Genomic DNA, 25,218 nt, shown 5'->3' on the forward strand with positions numbered 1-25,218 from the left:
CATTTAACCCTTTTTTTTTTTTTAAAAAAAAAAAAAGAGCTTTGCTTCTTTTAAACTACATTGTAATCAAAAGCTTTCTTTGCCAGATGGTGAAGCTTCCTGCAAAGTTGTGCTGGGGCTTTGTGATCTGGGCTTTCTCCCTGCTGTCTTGTAGGCAGTGGCTAGTCACAGACGGACTGCCTGTGGCACCCTTCACCTTTTGAGGACTCTGAGTATTATAAGAGAAACAATCTGGGTGGCTTTTGGTACAGTATTCCATCCCCTTATCTAATCAGAAAAGACTGGTATGATGAGAGTTAGACAAAGGCGTCCTTACATCACAGACCCCTCAGTTAGTCACAGAGTCCTGACACTGGTAAAAGAGCTACTCAGATCTGCTGCCTTTTAATTTTGGAGTAAAAGACCCTAAATTTATTCTCTAAAAGGGAATCCTCAGCTCATAGTTAGGGCCAAATTTATTTGATCAGCACATGAGCTTAAAATTGTTTGTACTGGGATGCATTCAGATTCGCTTTTCCACAGAAACCACCACCGTACTCTGTGTAGGGTGTTACCTCTTCAGAGGGACCTGTTTTCTTTCTTTCTTTGTTTCTTTGTTTCTTTCTTTCTTTGTTTCTTTCTTTCTTTCTTTCTTTCTTTCTTTTTTTGGACAGGCAGAGTTAGGCAGTGAGAGAGAGAGAGAGAAAGGTCTTCCTTCCATTGGTTCACCCCCCAAATGGCCGCCATGGCCGGCATGCTGCGCCGATCCGAAGCCAGGAGCCAGGTGCTTCTCCTGGTCTCCCATGCGGGTGCAGGGCCCAAGGACTTGGGCCATCCTCCACTGCCTTCCCCGGGCCACAGCAGAGAGCTGGCCTGGAAGAGGAGCAACCGGGACAGAATCTGGTGCCCCAATCAGGACTAGAACCCGGGATGCCGGTGCTGCAGGTGGAGGATTAGCCTAGTGAGCTGCGGCGCCGGCCTAACCTGTTTTCTTTCTTAGTCTTATTGTCCTGTTCTTCCTAGACCAGACTCTGGAAATGTGGGTGTGTGTTTATTTGTATTATTTGCTTGAATGGCAGATACGCACACACACACACACACACAGGGAGAGAAATACTCGTTCACCTGTGAGACAGACACGTGCATGAGAGAAAAAGAAAGAGTGAGTAAGCACTAGCTCCTCCATTTGCTGGTTTACTCCCCAAATGCCCACACCAACTAGTGCTGGGCCTGGCCAAAGCCAAGAGCCAGTAACTCAGTCCAAGTCTCCTGTAAGGTGGCAGGAACCAAACCACTTGAACCATCACCTGCTGCCTTCCCAGGATGCACAATAGCAAGAAATGGGAATCAGGAGTGGACCTGGGACTTGAACCAGGCACTCTGAAATGGGATGCAGATGTCCCAGGTGGCACCTAACCACTGTGTTAAATTTCTCATGTTGGAAACTAGTTTTGATTTGTCTCCAGCTTATAATTTGTTTGCTTTCCATTTTCTTTACAATATTATTTCTTTCATTGTGTTCATTAGTTCTTTTCAAAGAAACTGCTGAGGTTAGTTCGCATAATCTTCTTAAGGACATTTTACAGTGTGTAAACATTAGGTGAGAGTCTGCAGGGCTACTTCCTGCTGCAATATGGAAACAGTCATTTCTTTTATAATTTAAGCTACTGTGTTTCAATTTTAGTGTTAATCTTTTGCAGTCATGACAAATGTTTGTTTTCAATGCTTGTTTGCTATTATACCCATAGTTGAGTTCAAGTTTCAATAAAGATCCCTCAGTTTTGGAATCTGCATGCGGTAGCAACAAATTTTAACAAACATAAGAGTGATTACATCAGTTTCTGCATTATAATTACCCACAATGTTTAACCCATGTCCTGGCTGTTTGCCTGGTTTACTTGCTTCTTACTACTCTGTATGCACTGGATCCCTTCTTAAGAGCATACCAGGTGATTCTTAGGACAAAATTTCTTGCTTTGGGCATGAGTAGAATTCCTCCTGCCTGACTTAAGGAAACATAAATTCAGAACATTTGTAAGTAGATGTATACTGCCACTTAGCTATGTAGTTTAAGCAAAGTAACATTAATGCTATGTAGAAAAACTTGTGGGAATTAACTGAATCCATGAATGTAAATAAATGTGAATTTACAAATAGTACTGCCAAATGGACTAAACTCAGAGCAGCTTTAAATCTTCTTAAGATTATGTAAGAAAAATTTCTTGGTGTTGTGGCACAACAGGTTAGCTGCCATTAGGACTCCAACATCCCGAGTCAGAGTGCTGGTTCCAGTCCTGGCTGCTCTAAATCTGATCTAGCTTGCTGCTAGTGTGCCTGGGAAGGCAGTGGATGCTGGCTGAAGTGCATGGGCCCCTGCCATGCATGTGGGAGACCTGGGTAGAATTCTTGGCTTTGGACTTCAGCCTGGCCCAGCCCTGGCACTTTTGGCCATTTGGAGAGTGAGCTAGTGAACGGAAGCTCTGTCACCTGCCTTTCAAATAAATAAATCATAAAAGATTATTTTTCTTGGGGCTGGTGCTATGGCATAGTGGATGAAGCTGCTGTGTGCAGTGCCAGCATCCCATATGGGCGCTGGTTCGAGTCCCAGCTGCTTCACTTCTGATCCAGCTCTCTGCTATGGCCTGGGCAAGCAGTAGAAGATGGCCCAAGTGCTTGGACCCCTGTACTCACATGGAAGACCCTGAAGAAGCTCCAGGCTCCTGGCTTTGGATTGGCACAGCTCCAACTATTGCGGCTGTTTGGGGAGTGAACCTGCAAATCGAAGACCTGTCTCTGTCTCTGTCGCTGTCTCTGTCTCTCTCTTTTTCTCTCTCTCTTCCTCTGCCTCTTTGTTATTTTGCCTTTCAAATAAATCTCTAAAAAAAGAGATCATTTTTCTTTGCAACTGAATATTCTCTAGTTTTTAAAAAATATAATGGTCACCATGCTTTTTATTGTTAGGTTTTCTGCACATGAACTTAAGAAATTGTTGATTGTTCTCAGATTTTAGACAAGAAATTGTCTGAAATAATTTCAAATGCAAGGTTTCCTTCAAAATGTTTCTTAAAAATAACAGCAAAATTTGTATTCCCCTCCATGGACTTCTTTCTGTAAGAAGAATAAAAATTTCAGTGTCCTTTCAAAAACCTACTTAAATTGTTACACATTTAGAGGAAATAGATTAAAATTAGTTCAGTGCATTTGAAAATTGAGCATCATTTTATTTTTAAGTATCTTTTTTAAGTATTCTTTTCTTGAATGGGAACTTCGTGTTCACCTGTATACTGTAATGAATCAAGTGGCATATTCCAAATTCAAGTTTTTGGATAAGTAGAAGTCATTTGAATAAGTAAATTAAAAAAACTTGGGAATTATGGATTTCTGAGGCTTTTTATCACAAGGAATTCTGAACACGCAGGACTTGAGCTTTCTCGTGTACTAGTTCTCAGACTGGAGAAGCTGTCCCTGCTCCGGGCTTGGTTAGCGTTCAGCTGTATTTTTAGCAACAGTCCTAACTCGGTAGCTATGTAAGCACTGAGCGAAGATGGAGTCACAGGGCAAACTGGGCTTGCTTCCCACAGGGAGGGCTGGGAGTTGAGCAGGAAGGAAGGCCTGTTCCGCTGAGCCTTCTATGCAACTATGTCTGAGTAGGCAGCCGGTAACACAATGTCGCCCTTGTACAAAGTAACTCTCTTAGTGAGTGCCCAGATATGTGAGGAGAAAGAGTTTGGGTAAGTGAAGGAAAAGCGTGGGGTGTCTCAAAGAGATTCTTCTTGCATTTTTGTGGTGTTTGGATTTCAGGGAGTGCGCTGTTTGTTGCTGCAAAGTACTGGCTTTGTTTTCAGTGGCATTTTAGACTTTTCGAACAAGCTCTACCGCAGGCAGGCTGTAGCGTCTTGCTGCCTGAAAATGTGAGCTTGGTTTAGCAGAGAAGGTGATTTGTTTGTGATGGAAAGTTAATTTGTGCTTCTTGGGATCAGTGAAAAGTAATTGTGGCATTCATTTTAGGAATGAGTTCTCTACGAAAAATCTCTGTTAGCATTTTCCTGCTGAAATCAGAACCATCTTTTGGTAGTGGTAAAACTTGCTTAAAATTGATTGCTGGTGTTTGAAATACATAACGATGATTCCAAGGATGATTTGCTTGTTTTAAAGCAGTGTGCCAGTTAATTGTTTACGTGACTGTGATACACAGTATTATGATTTGCTTCAGTTTAAATAATGTAAAATTTCATTTTCACCAGAAGAACTGATTCTTTTTCTTCTGGAAATCTTGGTTTTATGATGAACTGGCATAGATGGCTCGTATTTTTAGAATGTTACTTTTCTATTTTATAGTTTCAGCAGCATTTAGTTGTATCAAGAGATACATAGTTAACTTTTACAGAGTGTGTACATGTTTATAGTCTTTTTGCTTTTGAATCTGTCTAGTGGAGTGTGACAATATGAACCGTTTTGACCGATCAGACAGAAATGTTCGGCAGTCTCAGGAAGGATTTTGGAAAAGGCCACCCCAGCGGTGGAGTGGACAGGAACACTACCATCTCAGCCACCCTGACCACTATCATCACCATGGAAAAAGTGACTTGAGCAGGTGAGTGCAATTGCAGCTTGGATTTCATTTTCTATCTTCTTGTTAACTTTGAGTCATCATTCTCCCCCTGAACAGACTTCTGGTTTTTAGAGGAACCAAAAAATGATTTCAAGTTACACATGATATAAGTTGGACTAACATCTAGTTCTTTTTGGCCCAAATCTTTTTTCATTAGCTTTATCATAAATATAAGTATTTATATCTCATATTTGAACTTTTAACTTGTAGTGTGCTTTACTAGTGTTCGTTTGGGAATGAGCGGGTGTTGACTTTGTTATGGTTTATGTATTTTTTTAGTTTTCTTTTATTTATTTGAAAGAGTTATGGAGAGAGGTAGATACAGAGAGAGAGAGAGAGAGAGAGAGGTCTTCCATTCACTGGTTCACTCCCTAAATGGCTGTAACGACCAGAGCTGAGCCAATCTGAAGCCACAAGCCAGAAGTTTCTTCCAGGTCTCCCACATGCATGCAGGGGCCCAAGTCCTTCGGCCATCCTCCGCTGCTTTAAAATATCATTAGAAAGAGAATAAGGTATTATACAATGCCAGAAGTCTTTTCTGTTTTGAAGTGTAACATAGTTTCTAATTTGATCTGATTTTATTTGTTAACAGGGCTCTATAGTCATTCAAACCTGGGAGCAAAGCCTGACCTGGCACAGAGCTGCTTTGCAAGCTTAGTTGATTTGTCTAACCCACCCCTGCTTGAGTTTACTGTGTGTAAATTATAGTTAATTAACACCTCTCTCTCTCGATGTTCAAGGATCAGGCATAAAAGTGCTGGAGCAGTGTCTGGTTTACTTACAGTGGACACCCAATGGCAGTTATTTTTATTTTTTCTTTTTCCCTCCCTCATCTCATTCACAAGAGATTTTGAGGTCATTTTGGAGCACATTTATAGATAAGCAATAAAATTGGGATAAAGAAATATTGAATGGAAATCATATGGTCCTGAATAGTTCCTAAACTGGGAAAGAAAATTATATCTAAGATTCTTTACAGCAAAGGCAAAGAACATAGCTATATTACAAGATGTACAGTATACATAAAATAAAGGATATGCTTCTCGTGAATTTGTTTGCTTTTGTGAGAGCAAAACCTGACAGGTTGCTTACATGAAGTAATTGGTTTTATTAAAAGGATTTTATTCATTTATTTATTTGAAAGGCAGAGTTACAGAGAGGCAGAGGTAGAATGAGGGGGAGAGTCTTCCATCCAGTGGTTCACTCCCCAAATGGCTGTGATGGCCAGAGCTGGGCCGATCCAAAGCCAAGAGCTAGGAGCTTTTTCTGGGTCTTCTATGTGGGTGCTGGGGCTCAAGGTCTTGGACCAGTCTTCTACTGTTTTGCCAGGCCGTAGCAGAGAGCTGGATCGGAAGTAGAGCAGCTGGAACTCTAACTTGAGTCCATAAGGGATGCTGGCACTGCAAGCAGCTGCTTTACAACTAAGCTGCAGCACTGGCCCCTACGTGAGTTCTTAGAAAGAGAATACCTTGTGATACGATGAGCAGGTCCCAGACAGCTTCCCAAGGTAGAAATAATGATAAACTTCTTAAGGCTATTTCTTTCTTTCTTTCTTTTTTTTTTTATGATTTTTTAAATTATTTATTTGAGAGGGAGAGACAGAGAGAGAGGTCTTCCGTCTGTTGGTTTACTCCCCAAATGGCTGCAACAGCCAGAGCTGCGCCGATCTGAAACCAGGAGCCAGGTGCTTCTTCCTGGTCTCCCATGCAGGTGCAGGAGCCCAAACACTTGGGTCACCTTCTACTGCTTTCTCAGGGCATAGCAGAGAGCTGGATTGGAAGAGGAGTAGCCAGAACTAGAACCAGCATCCATGTGGGATGCCGTCACTGCGGGTGGAGGATTAACCTACTGTGCCATGGCACCAGCCCCTTAAGTCTGTTTCTTACCTATGCTCTTCAATGCAAACTGCAAAGACCTGTAGTCCAAGTGAGGAAAGACAGCTCTTAAGTGGATCAAGGAACAGTGAGGTCTAACCAGAAGTGCTTCTGCAGGTATTATTATTCAAGGCAAGAATATAGTTGAGAAGATCTAAGAGACTGGATACAGTAGACATCAGACCAGGCATTATGTTGACTGTTCTGTTTCTCGCATCTGGGCTTTTGGTAAGAAATAGACCTCAAGGAGTTGGTATTCACAGGCAAAGTCTGATGAAAAGGTAGTCTTCATTGCTAATATTGTGGATTATGCTTCTTTAATTTTTGATAGTTTATAAGAAGGTAAATTTAAGACCAATTTATGCAACTTTAATAGCCTGACTAAACGTGAATGATTCCTTGTTCTTAAGATTTATTCATCTGCTTAACAAATACTCATTTGCTACCTAACCTGTATGTTGGACTCTGTGCTAATAAGTTCTCAAGCTGGGGTGAGTGATGAAAGCTGTGGCTTGGTAATGCCTGGCAGCACTGTGTTGAAGATGAAAAAAAGATTTCTGTAGTGAGTGAACTCAGTAGGAATCTTAGCACTTACTTGTTAGGATGAGATTTGTGTGCCTAGACGAAAGTGGTTGGTATGAACGTCCTGCTGCCGGGAGCCATGAGAGGCAGACAGGCAGACAGTTACGGACAGGCAGACAGTTACGGGGACTCCTGGAGCATGAAGGAGCTGGTTTTTGTCTAGGATAGTGGAGTGTAAAAGAAGTTACCATTGAGCTGAATCTCAAAATACGACTGCAGAAATTGCAGAGGTCTGATTCCAGTAGGAGAAGGACGGGATTGGGATGCCAGATGGAAAAATGGAGTGCGCAAAAGTATGTATGCAGGGGTATGGCATTTTCAGAGAACTGCTCCTAAGTTCATGGTGATTTGGAGGAATGAGTAGGTGTGCTCTCGAACTCTAGATAGCAAAACTACAGCATGTGTACTTTAAGATAAATGGTGGTACATTTCAGTTGAGAATGAGGCAATTAATCAAATTGTCCAAAACGGAATGAGATACCTGGAAGTAGTCATCTCATCTCTGTCCTTGGGCATGATCAAGGCTGAATATAGTCATCTGGCAAAAAAGTTTAGCAGTTTTTTCTGAAAACTTCTGTCTTACACTGTCAACAGGTAGAGAAAGTGGAGGTTGTCTCTGGTCAAATGTGTATGAGAATGAGCAAATTCAAGTTAAAATTTTAAAACAGTAGACTCTGTTGTGCCTTTAATGTATAAATGTAGTACCACAGTTTTACAAAAGCCATAAAAGGTATTTACCAAAATATGACAGATCTCTTGGCTGTAATATATTTTAGATGACTTAAGATTTGTGGATCACCAACACTGGTAATTTCTTAATTAGAAGAGAGAGATGCACAACATTCTTCGAATTTGCTGATCTGATTTAGCACAGTTTCCCCAAAAGACGACTGAGGCATACTGGTTTCTTGTGAGGGGTTATTGGTTGGTCAGTGTTTTGATCACCTGGAGCTTTGGGTTGGTTGTGCTAGGTTTTCTAGGTGTCCCAGAGCCATTTATGGAGATGGGGGCGGGGGGACAAAAAGAAACCTCCTCCAAAATAAGTCTACCCCTGCAGATATTCAAACAGTTGCTTTTCTCTTTACTCCTTGACAGGGAAAGATCTGGATGTCCTAACTCCAGAGCCTTCATATTATAGTTAATTAAAGGATTAGGTCTTACCCATAACTCATGGGAGTTGGGAAATGCTGGTCTGGATTCTCTTTCATTCTCATCATATACTGTTTTCTCTCTCTTCACGTGGCTTAGTCTTCCGCTCCTCTTATCTCCCCAGACTTCCCTTCTTTCTATTCCTTCTACTGTGCCATTGGAATTCTCTCATATCCTAACAAATTTACATCTTTGACCTCTTTGCCTATGTTCTGATTGTACTAAAATGTAGCTCTTTCCTAAATGGACTACTTCTGCAGTGGAAATGACATGGAAATTCTAGTGTCAGTACCCAATTGAGTTGTTGTCCCATGCTGAGGAAGAATGAAGGAGGCAGACAGGAAAGAGAGAGGCAGAAAAGCCGGGGTAAATGGGCAGCCTTTTTGATTGGCTGACTAAGATGTCAATCCTGAAAGTTATCAGCCAATCATCAAACTGGTTAGCCCGTCCTCCCTCTCTCCCTCTCTCCCTCTCTCCCTCTCTCCCTCTCTCCCTCCCTCCCTCCCTCTCTGTCAATAAGGAGGCTTAGGCAAGTAAGCTAGAAGGACAGACTTTTTTTTTTTACACTTCTGCCTGCACCATTGCAAGCAGCATCCTGTAACTTTCTGAGAACTGAGCTCTTGTGGGTACCCAGCATTGTTGATGAGAGACAACCTCCACACAGGGCTCATACCCTGCCTATCTAACTGCAAACTTTCTATCTCCTCTCTTAGCATTCTCACCTTACTACTCTACTGTTTAGAGGTGCAATCTTTATCCTCAAACCTCTCTGTCACTCCAAATGGAATATTCGTAAATCCCTTTCCCTTAAGATGTAGAGCCTTTGGCTGTCTCAGCTCCTCCTTGCTGTTCTCTGCCAGTAGCTCCCAGCTATCTTGGCCCTTGGCTCTCTCTCCATCTTGGAATGAGATTTGCTGCATACCCAAGAAATGGGAGTCTAAGTGTATGCATGGTTGGGGCTGCCAAGGTGTGCCGCTGAGATGCCAAGTCAAAAACGAGAGAGCAGGTGGTCACTGCTAGAAAGAGAAAGAAGCATAGTTGTTCCACATTTGCGGTCTTCCCATAGTATTTTGTTTGTATTCTGGTTCCTATGGAGGAAAGTTAATTCAGTCTGTAGGTAAAAGTGCATAGAAAGAGGGTGAGGTGGAGGGAGTAGGTGCAGGGGATTATTGTTTGATGGCTGTGTAAGGTTACTGCACTACCCAGTGCAAACAGTCACTGGCTGAGGTGAGTGAAGTCGAAGACTTTTGGGTAATGCTAAATGAGTTACAATGATCGCTGTAATAATTTAATCAGTTTATTGTTTTTATGTTCTGAAACCATATATTTTTCCTCCACCTTCTTCTCCTGCCCTTGCAGAGGCTCTCCCTATAGAGAATCTCCTTTGGGTCATTTTGAAAGCTATGGAGGGACCCCCTTTTTCCAGGCTCAGAAGATGTTTGTGGATGTACCAGAAAATACAGTGATACTGGATGAGATGACCCTGCGGCACATGGTCCAGGATTGCACCGCTGTGAAAACTCAGTTACTCAAACTGAAACGTCTGCTGCATCAGGTGAGTGCAGAGCCAGCATTTTGAGTGCTGACATTTTGATTGCAAAGTGGATTGACTTGTCTTTGTTTTAAAAATGGTCTTTCGGATTCTAATGTTTATTTAGGTTTCTGTCGAAACAATGCTTGTAAATAGTACATAATACAAACTTGTTGGAGGAAAAAAATGGGAATTTATACGTGTTGGTCTCACTACACAGTACCTAGCATGTATGAGATGCATGATACTCAGTAAGCCAGTCTGCCTCTGTTGCCTTTTTTTTATAGTGCCAATATTATCAGGTTGTTGAGGAAAATTAGAACTAGTAGTTGTAAATCGAGCAACGTAATACATGAGACATAGATGGCATTCAGTAATCAGTGAGTGCTATCATTTCAACTAGGTGGGAAATAAAGAGCAATTTCGATTTACATAATGATAATGTATAATTATTCTTTGAGGCCTTTAAGTTGAATCTTCCCCAGTCTTCTCCCTCCCTCCCTGTCTCTCTCTCTTTCAAGAAAAATCTAGACTGACATTGGTGATGTGACTTATCTGAAGTCACACGGTAAGTTCATAGTAGAACTTAGCTTCAGAGTGATGAGCACCTTTTTTGTTGAAGCGTTTAATGCTTAAAGATAAGGTCAGATGCATGGAAGAAAACCAAGTAATAAAGTATTAGTTTTAAATTGTGGCTACCCTTTTTGGTTGTATATCTGTATTTGTAGTTTGTGTGCTAGCTACATTTAGCTTCAAATTATGATTATGACAGACAACCTGACTTCTCTCTGCTGGTCAGTTTTCTTTCTGAGTCACCTTCCTCAGGTTGTATGTTTTAGCTTCATGCAGGGACCTAGTTATAGAATTCCTGGTGGCTGCCAAAACGGAATTTCATACTATCTCTATGGTAAAGTCTAGATGAAGTATAAAAAATGGGTTTTGCATTAATAACTATGGTAAGTGTAAGTATTTTGGCCAAGTCATGTAAATTGGTTCATATTACTTGGATATGGGTTTTCTACACCGCTTCTCTCCATTCTTGTGGATATTGGACTACTTTTCTGGGCTAAGATGGGAACAAGAATGTAGAGTCACCTTTTCGGATCTGGGATACCTGGACTCCTCTGGTGACTGAAATATGGGGGGTGTAGAAGGCTATAATTAATATAACTGCAAACTTGGAGTCAGGATTTGGTCTCTAGTGTTTCTCTGCTGGTAGGTTTGGGGAAAATTTTTTCTGATTAGGAGCCAGCATCAAAGGAAGGGGGTAAGAAAGGGTGAGGAATAGTTAAAATATGTTGAATATCTATTGTGTGCCACTCATTGTGCTAGCTATGTCAGTAGCATCTTTTGTATCTGGGTGTTATGGCCCTGAGTCATGAGAAGCATGATTAAATATCATCTAATGAGATCAGAGCACCTGTCAAAATGAGAGAAGGAGCATAATTGAGGAGGAAACAGGTAAATCGGTAACCAATGATTAATTAGTAAATAAAAAATGGAAAAGTGCTTTTTGAGGTACTTTACATAAAGTTGTAGTTCTATTGATCCTTTTTTTTTCACTGTCATTATGAACTCTGAAAATTTAGGTAGTACACACTGACCCTAGTTTTGGTTTAAGCTGTAGGAGAAAGAAAGTGAAGGAAACTGTAGAATTGTTTCTAGAGCATCTTTAAAGTTTCCCAAATACTAACTGAATTTAAAAGCTGAATGAAGAATGAATCCAGTATTTCATTCATTCATTTTAATTGTTTTCTTATTAATTTTACTAAATTAAAAAAATGAGTATGGCACATGTGCATATATGTAATATATATAATGAAATACATATATTTAAAAAAAATCATTATGCCATCGCAAGGGTTTACTGAAAGGTAGTCTCCCACTCACACACTAACACACCCACCACACATACACACCCAGGCCTCAGTCAACTTTTTGTAATCTGAGTAGGTTACTGGTAGGTTAATGTCCATCAAACAGGGACTTCCTTTTGCTTTAATTGGACTTGGACCCATTATTTCCTGTGAAGCATATTTTCTTTCTTTCTTATTTATTCCCTGAAGCATATCCTCAGTTTGGCTGAAGTGTATTTTTAATTTCCCAAGAGAAGCTGGGTGGATGGTATACTTTCTTAGTTATTGTATTATAGTAAATCTCTGTATTTTACTCTCATGTTACATATGATTAATAGTTTAGCTGAGGTAGAAGTGAAAAATTTCTCTTATAAATTTGAAGGTATTGCTTTCCTAAGATTCTTTTTACCTTTGGGAAGCCTATGACATTGTGTTCTAATTTACATTGTATTTTGCTGCTTTTCTCCATCTGGGATGTTTTTAATCTTTTATGTTTTGACATTCTGCAGTTTTACAGTGATGTCCTGAGATTTGAGATTTGATGGAGTTTTTGTTTTCCACTTGATGTTTGGTCAGTTAGTGGGCTTTTTGAAGAATCAAGAAGTGTGAAACTTTCTTAAGCTATTTCTGTTATTTTTTCCCCTCATTTTCCTATTCTTTCTGGAATAGGAACTGGAACTTCTGAACTGAATCTTCTTTTTTTTATAAAGATTTATTTATTTACTTGAAAGTAAAAGTTGCCGGCGCTGCAGCTCACTAGGCTAATCCTCTGCCTTGCGGCACCGGCACACCAGGTTCTAGTCCTGGTCGGGGTGCCGGATTCTGTCCCGGTTGCCCCTCTTCCAGGCCAGCTCTCTGCTGTGGCCAGGGAGTGTAGTGGAGGATGGCCCAAGTGCTTGGGCCCTGCACCTGCCATCGGATCAGCGTGGTGCTCCGGCCGCAGCGCGCCGGCCGCGGTGGCCATTGGAGGGTGAACCAATGGCAAAGGAAGACCTCTCTCTCTCTCTCTCTCTCTCACTGTCCACTCTGCCTGTCAAAAAAAAAAAAAAAAAAAAAAAAAAAGAAAGAAAGAAAGTAAAAGTTACACAGAGAGAAGGAGAGCCGGAGAGAGAGAAATAGAGAGGTCTTCCATCTGCTGGTTCACTCCTCAGATGGCTGCAACTGCAGGAGCTTCGCCCATCCAAAGGCAGGAACCAGGAGTCTCTTCTCGGTCTCCCCCAAGGGTGCAGGGGCCCAAGGACTTGGGCCATGTTCTACTGCTTTCCCAGGCGGTAGCACAGAGCTGAATCGGAAGAGGAGCAACCGGGACTCGAACCGGTGCCCAAATGGGATGCTGACACTGCAGGCGGTGGCTTTACCCACTACGCCACAGAGCCTGCCCCTGAACTGAATCTCTTAACCTGTTACATTTTCTTTCATGTTTTTCTCTTTGGATTTGATTACAATTTCTGATACATTTTTTATACTTTATATTCCAGCTTTGTATTTTTTTAAATATTTATTTGAAAGCCAGAGTGAGAGTGAGAGAGGGAGAGAGAGAGAGTGAGAGTAAGAGAGAGAGACATCCTCTATTCACTGGTTCACTCCCCAGAGAGAGAGAGAAAGGGGGTGGGGAGAGTGACATCTTCTATTCACTGATTCACTCCCAAAATCCCCACAACAGCCACAACTGGGCCAGGCTGAAACTAGCAGCCAGGAACTCCTCCCAGGTCTCCCATGTCAGTGGCAGGGATCTAAGTACTTTAGCCATCATTTGGTACCTCCCAGATTATGCATTCACAGGAAGCTGGACAAGAAGTGTGAGTAGGACTCGAGCCCAGGCACATCGATATTGGATGTGGGCACTCCAAGTGGTAGCTTAACCTGGTGGACCACAGTGCCTGCCTCCCAGCTTCGTTTTTATTTAACTATTTTATTGTTTATTTTTTATATTATATTTATAATTTTTTTTAGCAATCATAGATTAAGTATTCAAGAACTCTTCATTGGGGCAGGCGTTGCAGTGCAGTGAGTTAAGCCACTGCTTGGGAAACCAGAGTACCTGTCTTGAGTACTGGCTACTCTGCTTCTAGTCCAGCTTCCTGCTAATGTGCCTAGGAAGCAGCAGATAATGATCCAAGGATTTAAGTTCCTGCCACTCACATGGGAGACCCAGATGGAATTCCTGGATTCTGGCTTCAGTCTCTGTTGTGAGCATTTGGGGAATGAACCAGTGGATGGAAGATCCATCTCTCTCACCCTCTCTTTCTTCTTTCTTTCTTTTTTTTTTTTTTAATTTATTTAAAAAAATTATTTGAAAGGGAGAGAGAGAGAGAGAGAGCACACGTGTGCGACCCTCTATCCATTGTTTCACTCCCCAAATGGCCACAATGGCCAGGCTGAAACAGGAGCTAGGAGCCTCTCTGGGTCTCTCACGTGGGTGCAGGGGCCTAAGGACTTGGGCCGTCCTCCACTGCTTTCCCAGGCGCATCAACAGGGAGCTGGATTGGAAGTGGAGCAGCTGGGACCGGAGCCAGCAGCCATATGGGATGCAGGCTCTGCAGGCCAGTGCTGTAACCCATTGCACCACAGTGCCAGCCCTGTCTCCTTTTCAAATAAATAAATCTTAAAGTGAATTTTTCATTATGTACCATTCCTAATTAATATTCAACTATTACTTTTTAAGCATGACACAGAGAGAGGGAGAGACTTTCCATCTGCTGATTTACTCCCTCAAATGCCTACAACAACTAGGGCTGGGCCAGACAGGAGCCAGGAACTCTATCTGGGTCTCCCATGTGGGTGGCAGGAGCCCAAGTACTTGAGCCATCATTTACTGCCTCCCAGGCACATTAACAGGAGGTTGGATCAGAATCAAGGTGAGACTTAATCCCAGGCATTCTGGTATGGGATGTGAGCACCCCAAGTTGTGATTTAAGCTACTCAATGTCCAACACTATCTTTCTTATTAAAGAATCATTTAGGTTTTTGTTCTTTGGTTTATCTTTATTTTGGAATCTCTTCAAATGTGTAATGATTCTTTGTTGTTGTCGTTGTTAAATAAATATTGTAAGTGCTAAAAAGATGATGGGGGTAGGTGAGATAACCATCTTGAAAGAAATGTGAGTAGGTATAAGGAAGGGGTATGGGTGAAGATTAGTAGTTAAGATGCTGTTTAGGACATCAGTATTCCACTGGGAGTGTCTAGTTTGTCTCCTGGCTCCAGATCCTGAAACCTGCTCATGCAGCCTCTGGAAGTTACTTGTTATGGCTCAGGTAGTTAGATTTCTGCTACCTGTGTGCAAGACCTAGATTGAGTTCTTGGCTTCATGCTTTGGTCTCTCATCTATTGGTAGACATTTCTGTCTCTCTTTCCTTCTCACCCTTGCTCTGTCCTCCTTGCCTCTCAAATAAGTAAATTTTTTTTAAAAAATTAAGAAATGTAAAGGACTAGATAGATTGTGAGATTCTGAATTAAATACTGGCTTGACAGGCCAGCCATAAAGGACATTTTGGGTCAGATGGAGAATTTTTAATTAGGTGAAATTTGCTGAAATGGAAAATTAGAAGTTTTTGGCTGAAGATAACAGGTTATAAGACAGTATGCACCTTATGATCACATATCTATACATATCTATCTCAGAAGGATATGCTATGTCCTGTATATGATATATGGGTGATGATATATTTTTTTTTGTTTTTAAGTTAATCTACATTCTTAATTTCTAACTTTTTACAGTACATATTTACTGTTGCTGAAAATAAAAGATTATTTGACATAAATATCCTATTCAAAGACCACTTAATCATTGGCAGTGTTACTGTGTAAGGTGTTAGAGAAGAGATAGGAGTGATAGATTGGCTTAGGACAAATTGAAAAGGGCTTTGTGCCACAACAGGGGTTGGACATTATTCTGTTGACAGCACTAAGCTGGATGGTGCCTTAGCTATGTTGGTATTTTGAAAATACTGCTTGAAGGAATTTCTTTGGAAAACGAATAGCAGGAAAAATGACTTAATCTTATAATTTCGGGGATATTGCAGACATCCACATTTTAGGCTAAATTGTTAAGTCCAATTGCTTTGGAAAGTAGTTGCATTTTAGTATTCATTTACGTGCATTGTGTATTTCACAGAGTTGTATATATTAAATTTTTTATAGAGGTTAAGTATTGCATTTGGGACATTTTTCTAGGTTCATCTCCAATCTTTGAAAAACAGCTGGTATTATCTTCATGTCATAGTTGAAGAAGATGAGACTCAGGAAGCAAATTGGTGATAAAGCCAGGATTTTTTTTTCATCCCCATGGGTATGACTCAGACCTGTTGTATACAGTCGTGTTCTAGAAGATGTGGGGAGAGCAGGGCTAGGAGGGTGTAAGAGTAGCTTCCAAACTCTTAACCACCACTTGATCCTTTCACCAAATCCAGTCTATGGATCTTTATTAGGTAGTCTGGTATTTAGGAAGTTACTTGAGCAAAGTACTCACTGCACATAAAATTTTAAAAATGACAAACTTTTATTTTGCCTTTGTTACACTTTTACAGTGTGGTACTTTTGGATACTAAATTCCACATATCACATCACTGTTGTGGGATAGGAAGGACAGCTGAGATCCTTTTTATTGCTGGGCAACATTCCATTCTACATCTGAGTACCTTTATCCATTCACCTGTTGATAAACTTTCAAGTTTTTTAAATTGAGATAATTGTGATTATGTTGAATCTCCATATTTTAATGATGAAAGCTAATAATGAATAGGTGTAATTTCAAAAATCAAAATAGACCCAGTTTACTCTCTGGTAATCCCATTTTAATGGTCAGAAAACTAAGACTGATTTGTTTCTCAAGGTCATCCAGTTACATGTCAGTGCAGAGTACATTTTACACGCAGAGCTTTTGAATTAATTTATCTTAATGTCTTTGCATATTGTTCAATTTAGAGAATTGCAGTAAAAATTTTAATCCTGATCTGAACAATGTGAGGACGTAATGAACAAACCAGGTGTTAGTTCTATCTTATCTCCTTATTTATTTTAATTTCCTTCCCCATTTCACAAAATTTTTATTGAAGCATAATGTACATATAGAAAAGAGTATAAATCTTTTTTTTAATACAGAAAAGTAATGTGTTAAAGGATTGAGAGGTCACTGCGTTGTACTGCAGGGGTTAAGCAGAGGCTTCGGACACCTGCATTCCATCTTGGAGAGTTTGGGCTTGAGTCCTACTCCCCTTCTGATTCAGCTTCCTTTTTAAAAATTTTTATTAATACAAAGAGAACAGATTTCATCTATTTCATAGGTACAATTCTAAGAAGATAACTATACTTCTCTCCCTTCCTCTTTCCCTCCCTCAATTCCCCTCCTTCCTTTTTTCCTTTAATTTTTACAAATACATAATTTCAGTACACTCTATAATCATAGGCTTAAGCACCACTAAACATAATATTCAACAAATAAAAAGTAGAAAGACCACAGTTCCACAGGAGTATAAAAAAGGACTAAAGACAACTGTAAAGTCACAAGGTGTTTATTTCACTCTTCTACTTTTTTGTGTGTATTCTGTATGAATTACCACATGTCAGAGGAGACAGGGTATTTGTCTTTCAGGGACTGGCTTATTTCACTAAGCATCATGATTTCCATTTACAAGGGATGTAATTCTGAAATGTGTCTGTCAATAAATTTTTGCAAAGTGAAAATATCTGTGTGGACAGCACCCAGCAAGAAACAGAGCAGAAGCCCCCTGGTTGCTAATGCTGACCACCTGACTTTGGAAACCATAGATGAATTTGCTTGTATTTGAATTTGAACTGAACTGAAGTCATATAGTGTATTTACTCAGGTGTAACTTCTTTTACTTGGCATGCATTCATGCCATCCATTTTTCACATTCATTCTCAAGCTTTGGAGTATTCCATTGTGTGAATATACCAAAATTTATCTCATTTGTTCTACAGTCGATTGGCATTTGGACCTAGGTTTCCATTTTTGGTTATTATGAATTGTAGTGCTATCCCATTCATAATACTCTAGCATATGTCTTTTGGTGAACCTGTGTATAAGTTTTTGTTGTATGTATATCTGAGTGGGATTGCTGGTTAGTCATTAGGTATGTAAATAGTGAGCTTTAGTAGATATTACAGACAGTTTTCCAAAGTGATTCTGCCCATCCATTTTTCTCCATCTCTTTTCAAAATTTTCCGTGTTTGCTTTTATCCTCTTACCACATCCCGTATCTGTTTTGACTTTGGAGTAGGAAATGAAGACTGTAAGGTAGAGTAAGGGAAGAACATGCTGACAACTCTTTCTGTCATTTTATTTATTTTGCAAAATATTTGCTCCCTATAATTTGTGCACGCCTTGTCTACTTCAAGATATTTGGTTTGGAGAAAAAAAAAGGAATATATATATGTATATGTATATATATATGTTAGTGTTTTATGAACTGTCAAATGTGTTATATAAATATTTTGTTTCATCAGTTCCTCTCACCTTCAATGGTCAAAATAAACCAGTAATTTTTTCCTTCCCTGATTGTCCGGTTCTCCCCCTGTGTGTGCATGTGTGCATATTGATGGTGATGGGTGGATGGGATACTGAAAGTGGCAGTATCCTGGGTAGGAGCCCTGCAAGTTTAGGAGTTGCTGAATGATTACCATGTGGTGACAGAAAACCACAGAAAATCCAGTGCACTCATGCTCCTGTATCCCCACAGTCTTCTCATTACTACAGGGAAAGAAGAGTTTATGCAGTGTACATAAGGAGTGTCTTTGCAACACAAAATCTGACTTAATGAGTGGTGTGAATCAACTTTGTGCTTGCCAGCCAGGTTAAGAAATGAGACATTAGTAACTCCCTGTGTGTTCCTCCTTAATGCGGTGCTGCCTCTTACTGAAACCTAGTTTTCCTTTGCTTTTTCTCTGAGTTTTGCCATCTTTATTTGTGCCACTATGAATATTAGTTTTGCCTCTCTTTGAAGTTCATTTAAGTGAAGTTATGCGGTACTTTTGTGCAGCCTCTTTAATTCCCCATTTTCTTTACAGTTCATCATGTAGCTCTCCCTCATCATTCTTCATTCCTGTTGGTGTTCTCTCCTATGAACAAACATGGTATTTGTCTATTATACTTTTGATGTCCATTTTTCTGTTGTTTCTAGTTTGTTTGCTCTGATAAATACAGTTGCTATGGACATTGTTGTAGTACACATATACAAAAGTTCCTCTGTGGTGTCTAATTAGGAGTGGGATTTCTGAGTCATGAGGCATGGAAATATTCTACTTTAGAAAGACCAACTTCTTTCATTTGCCTTGAGCAGTAGATGTTGTTGCCTACTCTTCCACATCTGTGCAGACTTACTATTACTCAACTTCTTCATTTTTGTCATGTGAATAGAAAATAGGAATATTTAATTGTGGTTTTAATTTGCATTTCTCTAAATACCGATAAAGCTGAAACTCTTTGTATGTTTGTGAAATGTTTGTTACTTTGTCATGTCTTTTTGTATAAGAGATTTAGAGTTTTTTGTATATTCTATATGTAAGTGTTTTGTTGGATACATATGTTATAAGTGTCTTCTTGGATTCTGTCACCTACTTTTCCACTCTGGTATGCTTTTGGTGACTAGAGGTTCTTAAGTCTAATGCAGTTGAACTTATCAGACTTTCTCTTTTGAAGTTTGTGCTTTTAGAAATCTTTGTTCTGAGAAATTCTTCCTTTCTCTGAAGTCATAAAAATATTCTCTAGTCTTTTCTAAGAATTATTTTGTCTTTGTGAGTTTTGACAGTTCAATCTCAGATACCTTGGAAGTGATTTTGGCATACGTAAGATGTGAGGTAAAGATCTGCTTTCATTTGTTTTCATCTGATAATCATTGGGTTCGGGGTTGAAAGTACTGAGTCCCTTCCTTGTCCTCTAATACTGTGCCTGCTCTTTAAAAAATCAGGTATTCATTATATAGGACACTGTCTTGGTGCCAAATTATACAGTCTAAGTGTTGCTTACCTTGACATCATCATAATTTCCTGTCTTAGTCTTCCTCAGAAGTGTCCTCACTATTCTTAGTCCTTTGCTTTTTCCTAAAATGCTGGAATTACTTTCTTGAGTCCTGTGATAAACACTTTTGGGATTTTGATGGGCATAGCATTAAACTAAGAGATCAATGTCAGGGAGAATTGTCATCTTATAGTACTTGGGAATTTGTATCCAAGAACGTGGTATATAAGTATTGGTGTTGTTTTTAAATAAGTTTTTCAGTGAGGTTTTATACTTTTTTCCATAAAAGACTGGTATTGTTTTGTTATATTTATATCTGATTCTTGAAGATTTTGTTGTTGTTGTAAGTGCTGCCATTTTCTAGTGGACTGTTTTGATGTACAGACATGAAATAGACTTGTGTATTCTATTTGAATCCAGCAGCTTTGATAAAATTATTACTCTAATAATTTATCCATAGATTTTGGGGGAAATTTTTTATGTAAATGAGCATATCTTCTGCAGTAATGATAGTTATGGTTTTTCCTTTTCATTGATTGTATTTTTCTTGGCCTCATGTACTAGCTGAGAATTTGAGTGAAATATTGAATTATTCCTGTCTTGTTCTTGAAGTTGATAGGAATGCTTTCAATATTTGATTGATAAATTTGATACTTCCTATATCTCTTTTTGTGAATACTTTTTGTGAAGGGAAGAAAATTTGTTTTACTTATTTTTCATATTACATTTTTGGGAGACATTCTCATTCTTACAATGACATTCCAAGCACAGTTTCAATAATGTTTTTCTTGAGTATTTTCAAGTGAGTTGCCTGCATCACTTTGAAACACTTAAGTGTGCGTTTCCTACAAGTAAGGATATTCTGTGGTAGAACCACAGGGAAGTCATCAAAATCAGAAAATCACACTGATAAATCACTAGCTTATAATCCCCAGGAACTGTTAAGGTCTTGCTGTTTGTTCTGGTAACATCCTTTATTGCAAAAAGACCCATTTTAGAATCATATAGTGCATTTAGGTATCATGTCTCTGTAGCTTGCCTTAGTCTGCAGCTGACCTTTTAGTTTTCCCTTGGCTTTGCTGACTTGACAGACACTGTGTAATATTATAGAGCAGCTATTCTGCAGACCGCTCCTCCATTTGGGTTTGTCTGTTGTAGCAACAGATTGGATTCAGGTTCTGCATTGTTGACAGAAATGGCACAGCAGCCATACTGCTCCATTTTCAGTTCATCCCATCAAGTGGCACATGTCCAAAAGTGCTGGTAACTTTGAAGGTGCTGACTGCTAGCCCTCTTTATAATTTACTCTTTGCCCCTTTATAATTAGTATTTTGCAGGGGGGAATTTTGAAACTAATAAGTCTCCATTCCTCATCAGATTTTCAATTTATTCAGTGATTGGTTTATAATGGTATATATTCATGCTTTCATATTTTTTTGAATCGGTTGTAATCTATTAATGTAATGTATTTTGTTGTTCACACTATCCAAGATTGGGCTGTTGAGGACTTTTTCAAGCTGGCTTCTGTGTTCCTTTCACATGTCCTCATCATTCCTTCAATACTTTGCTTTTTGACAAGACAAGATGTCTCCAACTTATTTAGTGCTTTCTCTGTCCCAAGCTGGAAACATGCCCTTCCCCTTTTCTCAAGTACCCTGGGTTCCTTTGAGTGGAATGGTATTTAGAAGCCATGATCTGGAGGTTAGATGTTGCTTATTGCTGTTGTGTGCCCTTAAGCTTGAGATATGTGTGATATGTGTATGTATGCGTATATGCATTTATGGGTGTTTATATACATACTTGTGACTATATTTCTCTATGTATTAAAAACTAAGTTCATACCCATAACTTAAGTTCTGTTCTAAATGCAACATTACTCCTTTTCCACAATTCATACATCCCTTCTCAGAAAGATGACTGGTTTCCATTTACCTTAATACGTTCACTCACTTGATCAATCCCTGGGGGAATAATCAGTTTCTTTACCACCAGTCGCTCCCTTTGTGGTGTGGTTCCTCTGCCCAGCTCCCTTGGACCTTGATGGAGTGTGCTGGGCCTTGCATATTTGAGGGTGCTCTTCTCACCCTACTGAGGTGTGAATCTCCCCACATGGCTGCCCTGTACCCTCTACATACAGGCGCTGGCTCCTCATCACCCCTTGGGCTCTGATATTCCATCCCAGTCGCCCTCTCCATGTAGATGCCTCCTGTGCTGCTTGGGCTCTGACACCACATGTTAGTTGCTGCCCACACATGAACAGGCTTCTGGTTCTGTTTGGGTGTGACACATGGCACCAGACCCTTTCCTCTTTATCCCGTGGGAGGTCTGGCAGCGCTCGCCAGGCTGCTCGTCCTTTGCATGTGCTGTCATCTTCCCACTCAGGCTTGACTCTGGGATCATCCAAGCTGTTCCACAACCCCACGAGGCTACTTGCTCACTCTGTGTGGAATCAACATACAGTGCTAAGCCACCTTGCTGCAGGGCCATGTTTCTCAAACTGTTTAGGCTCAAAAACTTCCTGGTAAGTGACCAAAAACAAAACAAAACAAAACAAAACAAAAAACCAACACCACAACAAAAACCAAACAGCCAAACAACCAACAAACTGTAAACAAACCTCAAGAAAACGAGTCCAGATTCACATATGTACAAAATAAATATTTAGGTTTAATTAACAACATTCTAATCAATTTGAATGCCACGTGGATATTTTTGGTTTTTGCTCTAAAATTCCTTTGCCGTATCTATTGTGATCACCTCTTCTCTGAAGTGCTTATTGAAAATCAGGCTGTATGATATAAAAGTCTGGATTTTTAAAATCCTCTTAAATGTAGCTCGACTCACTAGATTTAAAATCCCATGGGTAAATAATAATATATTCAAAATTTGATTTTCGTTCATATTCTTGAATGTATGTGGTGTGATGTGTTGTGATTATTCATCCATATATTTTTATATTGTAAAAAAAAGCTTTTGAAAAGGAAAAGAAGACCTCTCTCTTCTCGATCTGCTCCCTTTGCTGTGAGGCCTCTAGTGGTTGTGTGGTCTCCTCTCTGAAACACAAGGCAGCTTTGTTGACATCACTGATGATGCTTGTCAGCAGGGACTGGGCCACGCTGCCAGACTGCTTTGTTAGTCATCTCAACTGTCCATGTCCATTGCAGCTGCTCTGGAACTCATAGGAAGATCTCAGTTTTTGCAAACTAATGGAAGAACCACTTGGGTAAGAGGGAGTTTGTTACAGGGTTTTCCGACAAGTTAATGCGTGGAAGTTACATCATTAGAACAAAAGAATGCCTTAATTCTATGTGGAAAAAGAAGAGTACAAAGTGGTTTGCTGACAGTAGTCCTCTACTGCTCTTAGATTAGAGAAAGGTTATCCATCTTTTAAAACTGATGAATGTGTTAGTATTCTAATTGTGTTTAGAATTCAAAGAGTATAACTTGTAGAAATTGCTAAGATGCTTCACTCAGTAAAGACGCCTAGAATACTTGGAAAATCAGAAAACATAACACTTTTTCAGTTGGTGTGAATTTTTTTGATGTGATATTTGCTTCTGTGCATTTATTAAAATATTTATGCAAAATGTTTAAACAGTGCCTGGCACTGGATAAATGTTGGCTCCTTAGTGTCATGTGAAGCATAAAAATTGCATGCATGAAGTTATTTCTTCAGTAATCTTTAAAAAGAGAATCTTTTCTTACCCATTTCATGATTTTTTTTCTCCCTAATGCTTAAAGAAGCATTTCTCAAACTGTTCAGTAATTTTGATGTGATTGGACACTTTTATCTTAGTCCAGGTTTAATAGACAGCACTGTCAGTGTTCAATGTCAAAGTTATTTGGGAGGGTGGTTTTATTAATCAATTCAGTTGCTGATTATATTCACAATCTGAAACTCTTGTGCTTTGATAGAAATAGCTTTTCCCCTATTTGAGCTGGGACTTACACAAAGAAATGAGGTAACAGGTCAGTTACTCTGATCTTTTTATACACATTTATGTACTCATGGAAATGTCACACTGTACCCCAAAAATATGTATGATTACTACATGTCAGAAATAAAAATATATTAAATTTTAGACGGAATTTTTCAGTTTCTACAAAAAGAAAATGCTACTGGAATCTGTAGTGGAATTTAGGAGTTGTCTCCAACAATAGTGAGCCTTTGAGTCCATTGATACTGAGTCTCACAGTTGTGAAGAAGAGGATAGCTCTCCATTTAATTCCTTCTGATTTTTTTTCATATGTATGTGTGTGTGTATAAATATATATATACATATATATTATTTGTACTTTGGATTATTATAAATGGAAGCTTTTAAAAAATTAATTTCCAGTAGTTCCTTGTCACAAAAATAGTTGATTTTTAAATTTCATTTGTTTACTTGAAAAGCAGAGTTTACAGAGAGATGGAGGGAATTGGGGAAGGTAGAGATCTTCCTTCCACCAGTTTACTCCTCAAATCGCCACAATGACTGGAGCTAGGCCAGTCTGAAGCCAGGAGACAGGAGCTTCTTCCTAGTCTTCCATGTGGGTACAGGGGCCCAAGGACTTGGACCATCTTCTGCTGCTTTCCCAGGCACATTAACAGGGAGGTGGATTGGAAGTGGAACAGCTGAGACTCAAACCAGCACCCATGTGGGACGCCGGCATAGCAGCTGGCAGCTTTACCTGCTACACCACAGTGCTCTCTTCCAGTAGTTGATTTTTGTATATTGGTCTCATGTCCTTTGACTTTACTAAATTCATGTATTCTAGTAGTTTAAAATTTTTTTGTTAACATAAAGAGAATAGATGTTATGTATTACATAGGTACAGTTCTAAGAAGATAAGCATACTTCTCTCCCTCCACATTTCCCTCCATCAGTCTTCTCCTTCTTTTCTTTCTTTAATCTTTGCAGATACATGCTTTCAATCCACTCTGTAGTCATAGGCTTAATTCACACTAACCATAATATTCAACAAGTAAAAAATAGGAAGATCAGAGTACTACAATAGTATAAGCAAAGACTAAAAGCAATAAGCATATCACAAGATGTTTCATTCCTATACATTTTTGATATTCTATATTAATAGCCACATATCAGAGAAAACATGATATTTCTCTTTTTCAGACTGGCTTATTTCACTAAGCATGATGGTTTCTAGTTGCATCCAATTTGTTGCAAAAGGCAGGATCTTATTCTTTTTTATGGCTGAGCACCATTTCATAGTGTATACACACACACATACACATATATATATACACATACATATATATATGTATATATATCACATTTTCTTTATCCAGTCATCAGTTGATGGATATCTGGGTTGATTCTAGTAGTTTTATACTTTGGGATTTTCTGCACTAGAAACTCCAGTAACTACTGAATAGGAGTATCTTGTTCCTAGTCTTAGAGGTAGAGTATTGTCTTTTACCATTAAATATGATGCTAGTCTAGTTTTTTTTTTTTTAACTTTCATTGTTATTTTAAATTTAATTTCACTTTATTGGGGGGGGAGATAACCATCTTCTAGTTTACTCAAGTGTCCACAGCAGTAGGAGTGGGTCAGGCTGAAGCCAGGAGCCTGAAACTCAAGCTGAGTAAATTCAAGCTGAGTCTCTCATATGGGAGGCAGGAACCAGAGTACTTGAGCCATTATCTGCTGCCTC

At 39.4% G+C, this 25,218-nt stretch overlaps 1 protein-coding gene across 24 annotated transcripts in view; it reads left to right on the forward strand.

The window, feature by feature from the left end:
* The window catches only part of CCSER2 (coiled-coil serine rich protein 2), a 187,694-nt gene that overhangs the window by 66,847 nt on the left and 95,629 nt on the right, over positions 1-25,218 (forward strand). For 11 of the 24 annotated variants that reach the window (XM_051833012.2, XM_070057963.1, XM_051833009.2 and 8 more), the window contains 2 exons: positions 4,411-4,573; positions 9,556-9,751. In XM_051833012.2, the coding sequence (XP_051688972.2) occupies positions 4,411-4,573; positions 9,556-9,751 (359 nt within the window). Of the gene's footprint in view, positions 1-3,456; positions 3,711-4,410; positions 4,574-9,555; positions 9,752-15,757; positions 15,873-25,218 lie in introns of those variants that run through there. The other 13 variants (XR_011382491.1, XR_011382492.1, XR_011382490.1 and 10 more) reach the window with 6 other exon arrangements.

This window comes from Oryctolagus cuniculus, chromosome 15 (assembly GCF_964237555.1).
Source record: "Oryctolagus cuniculus chromosome 15, mOryCun1.1, whole genome shotgun sequence".
Lineage (NCBI taxonomy): Eukaryota > Metazoa > Chordata > Mammalia > Lagomorpha > Leporidae > Oryctolagus > Oryctolagus cuniculus.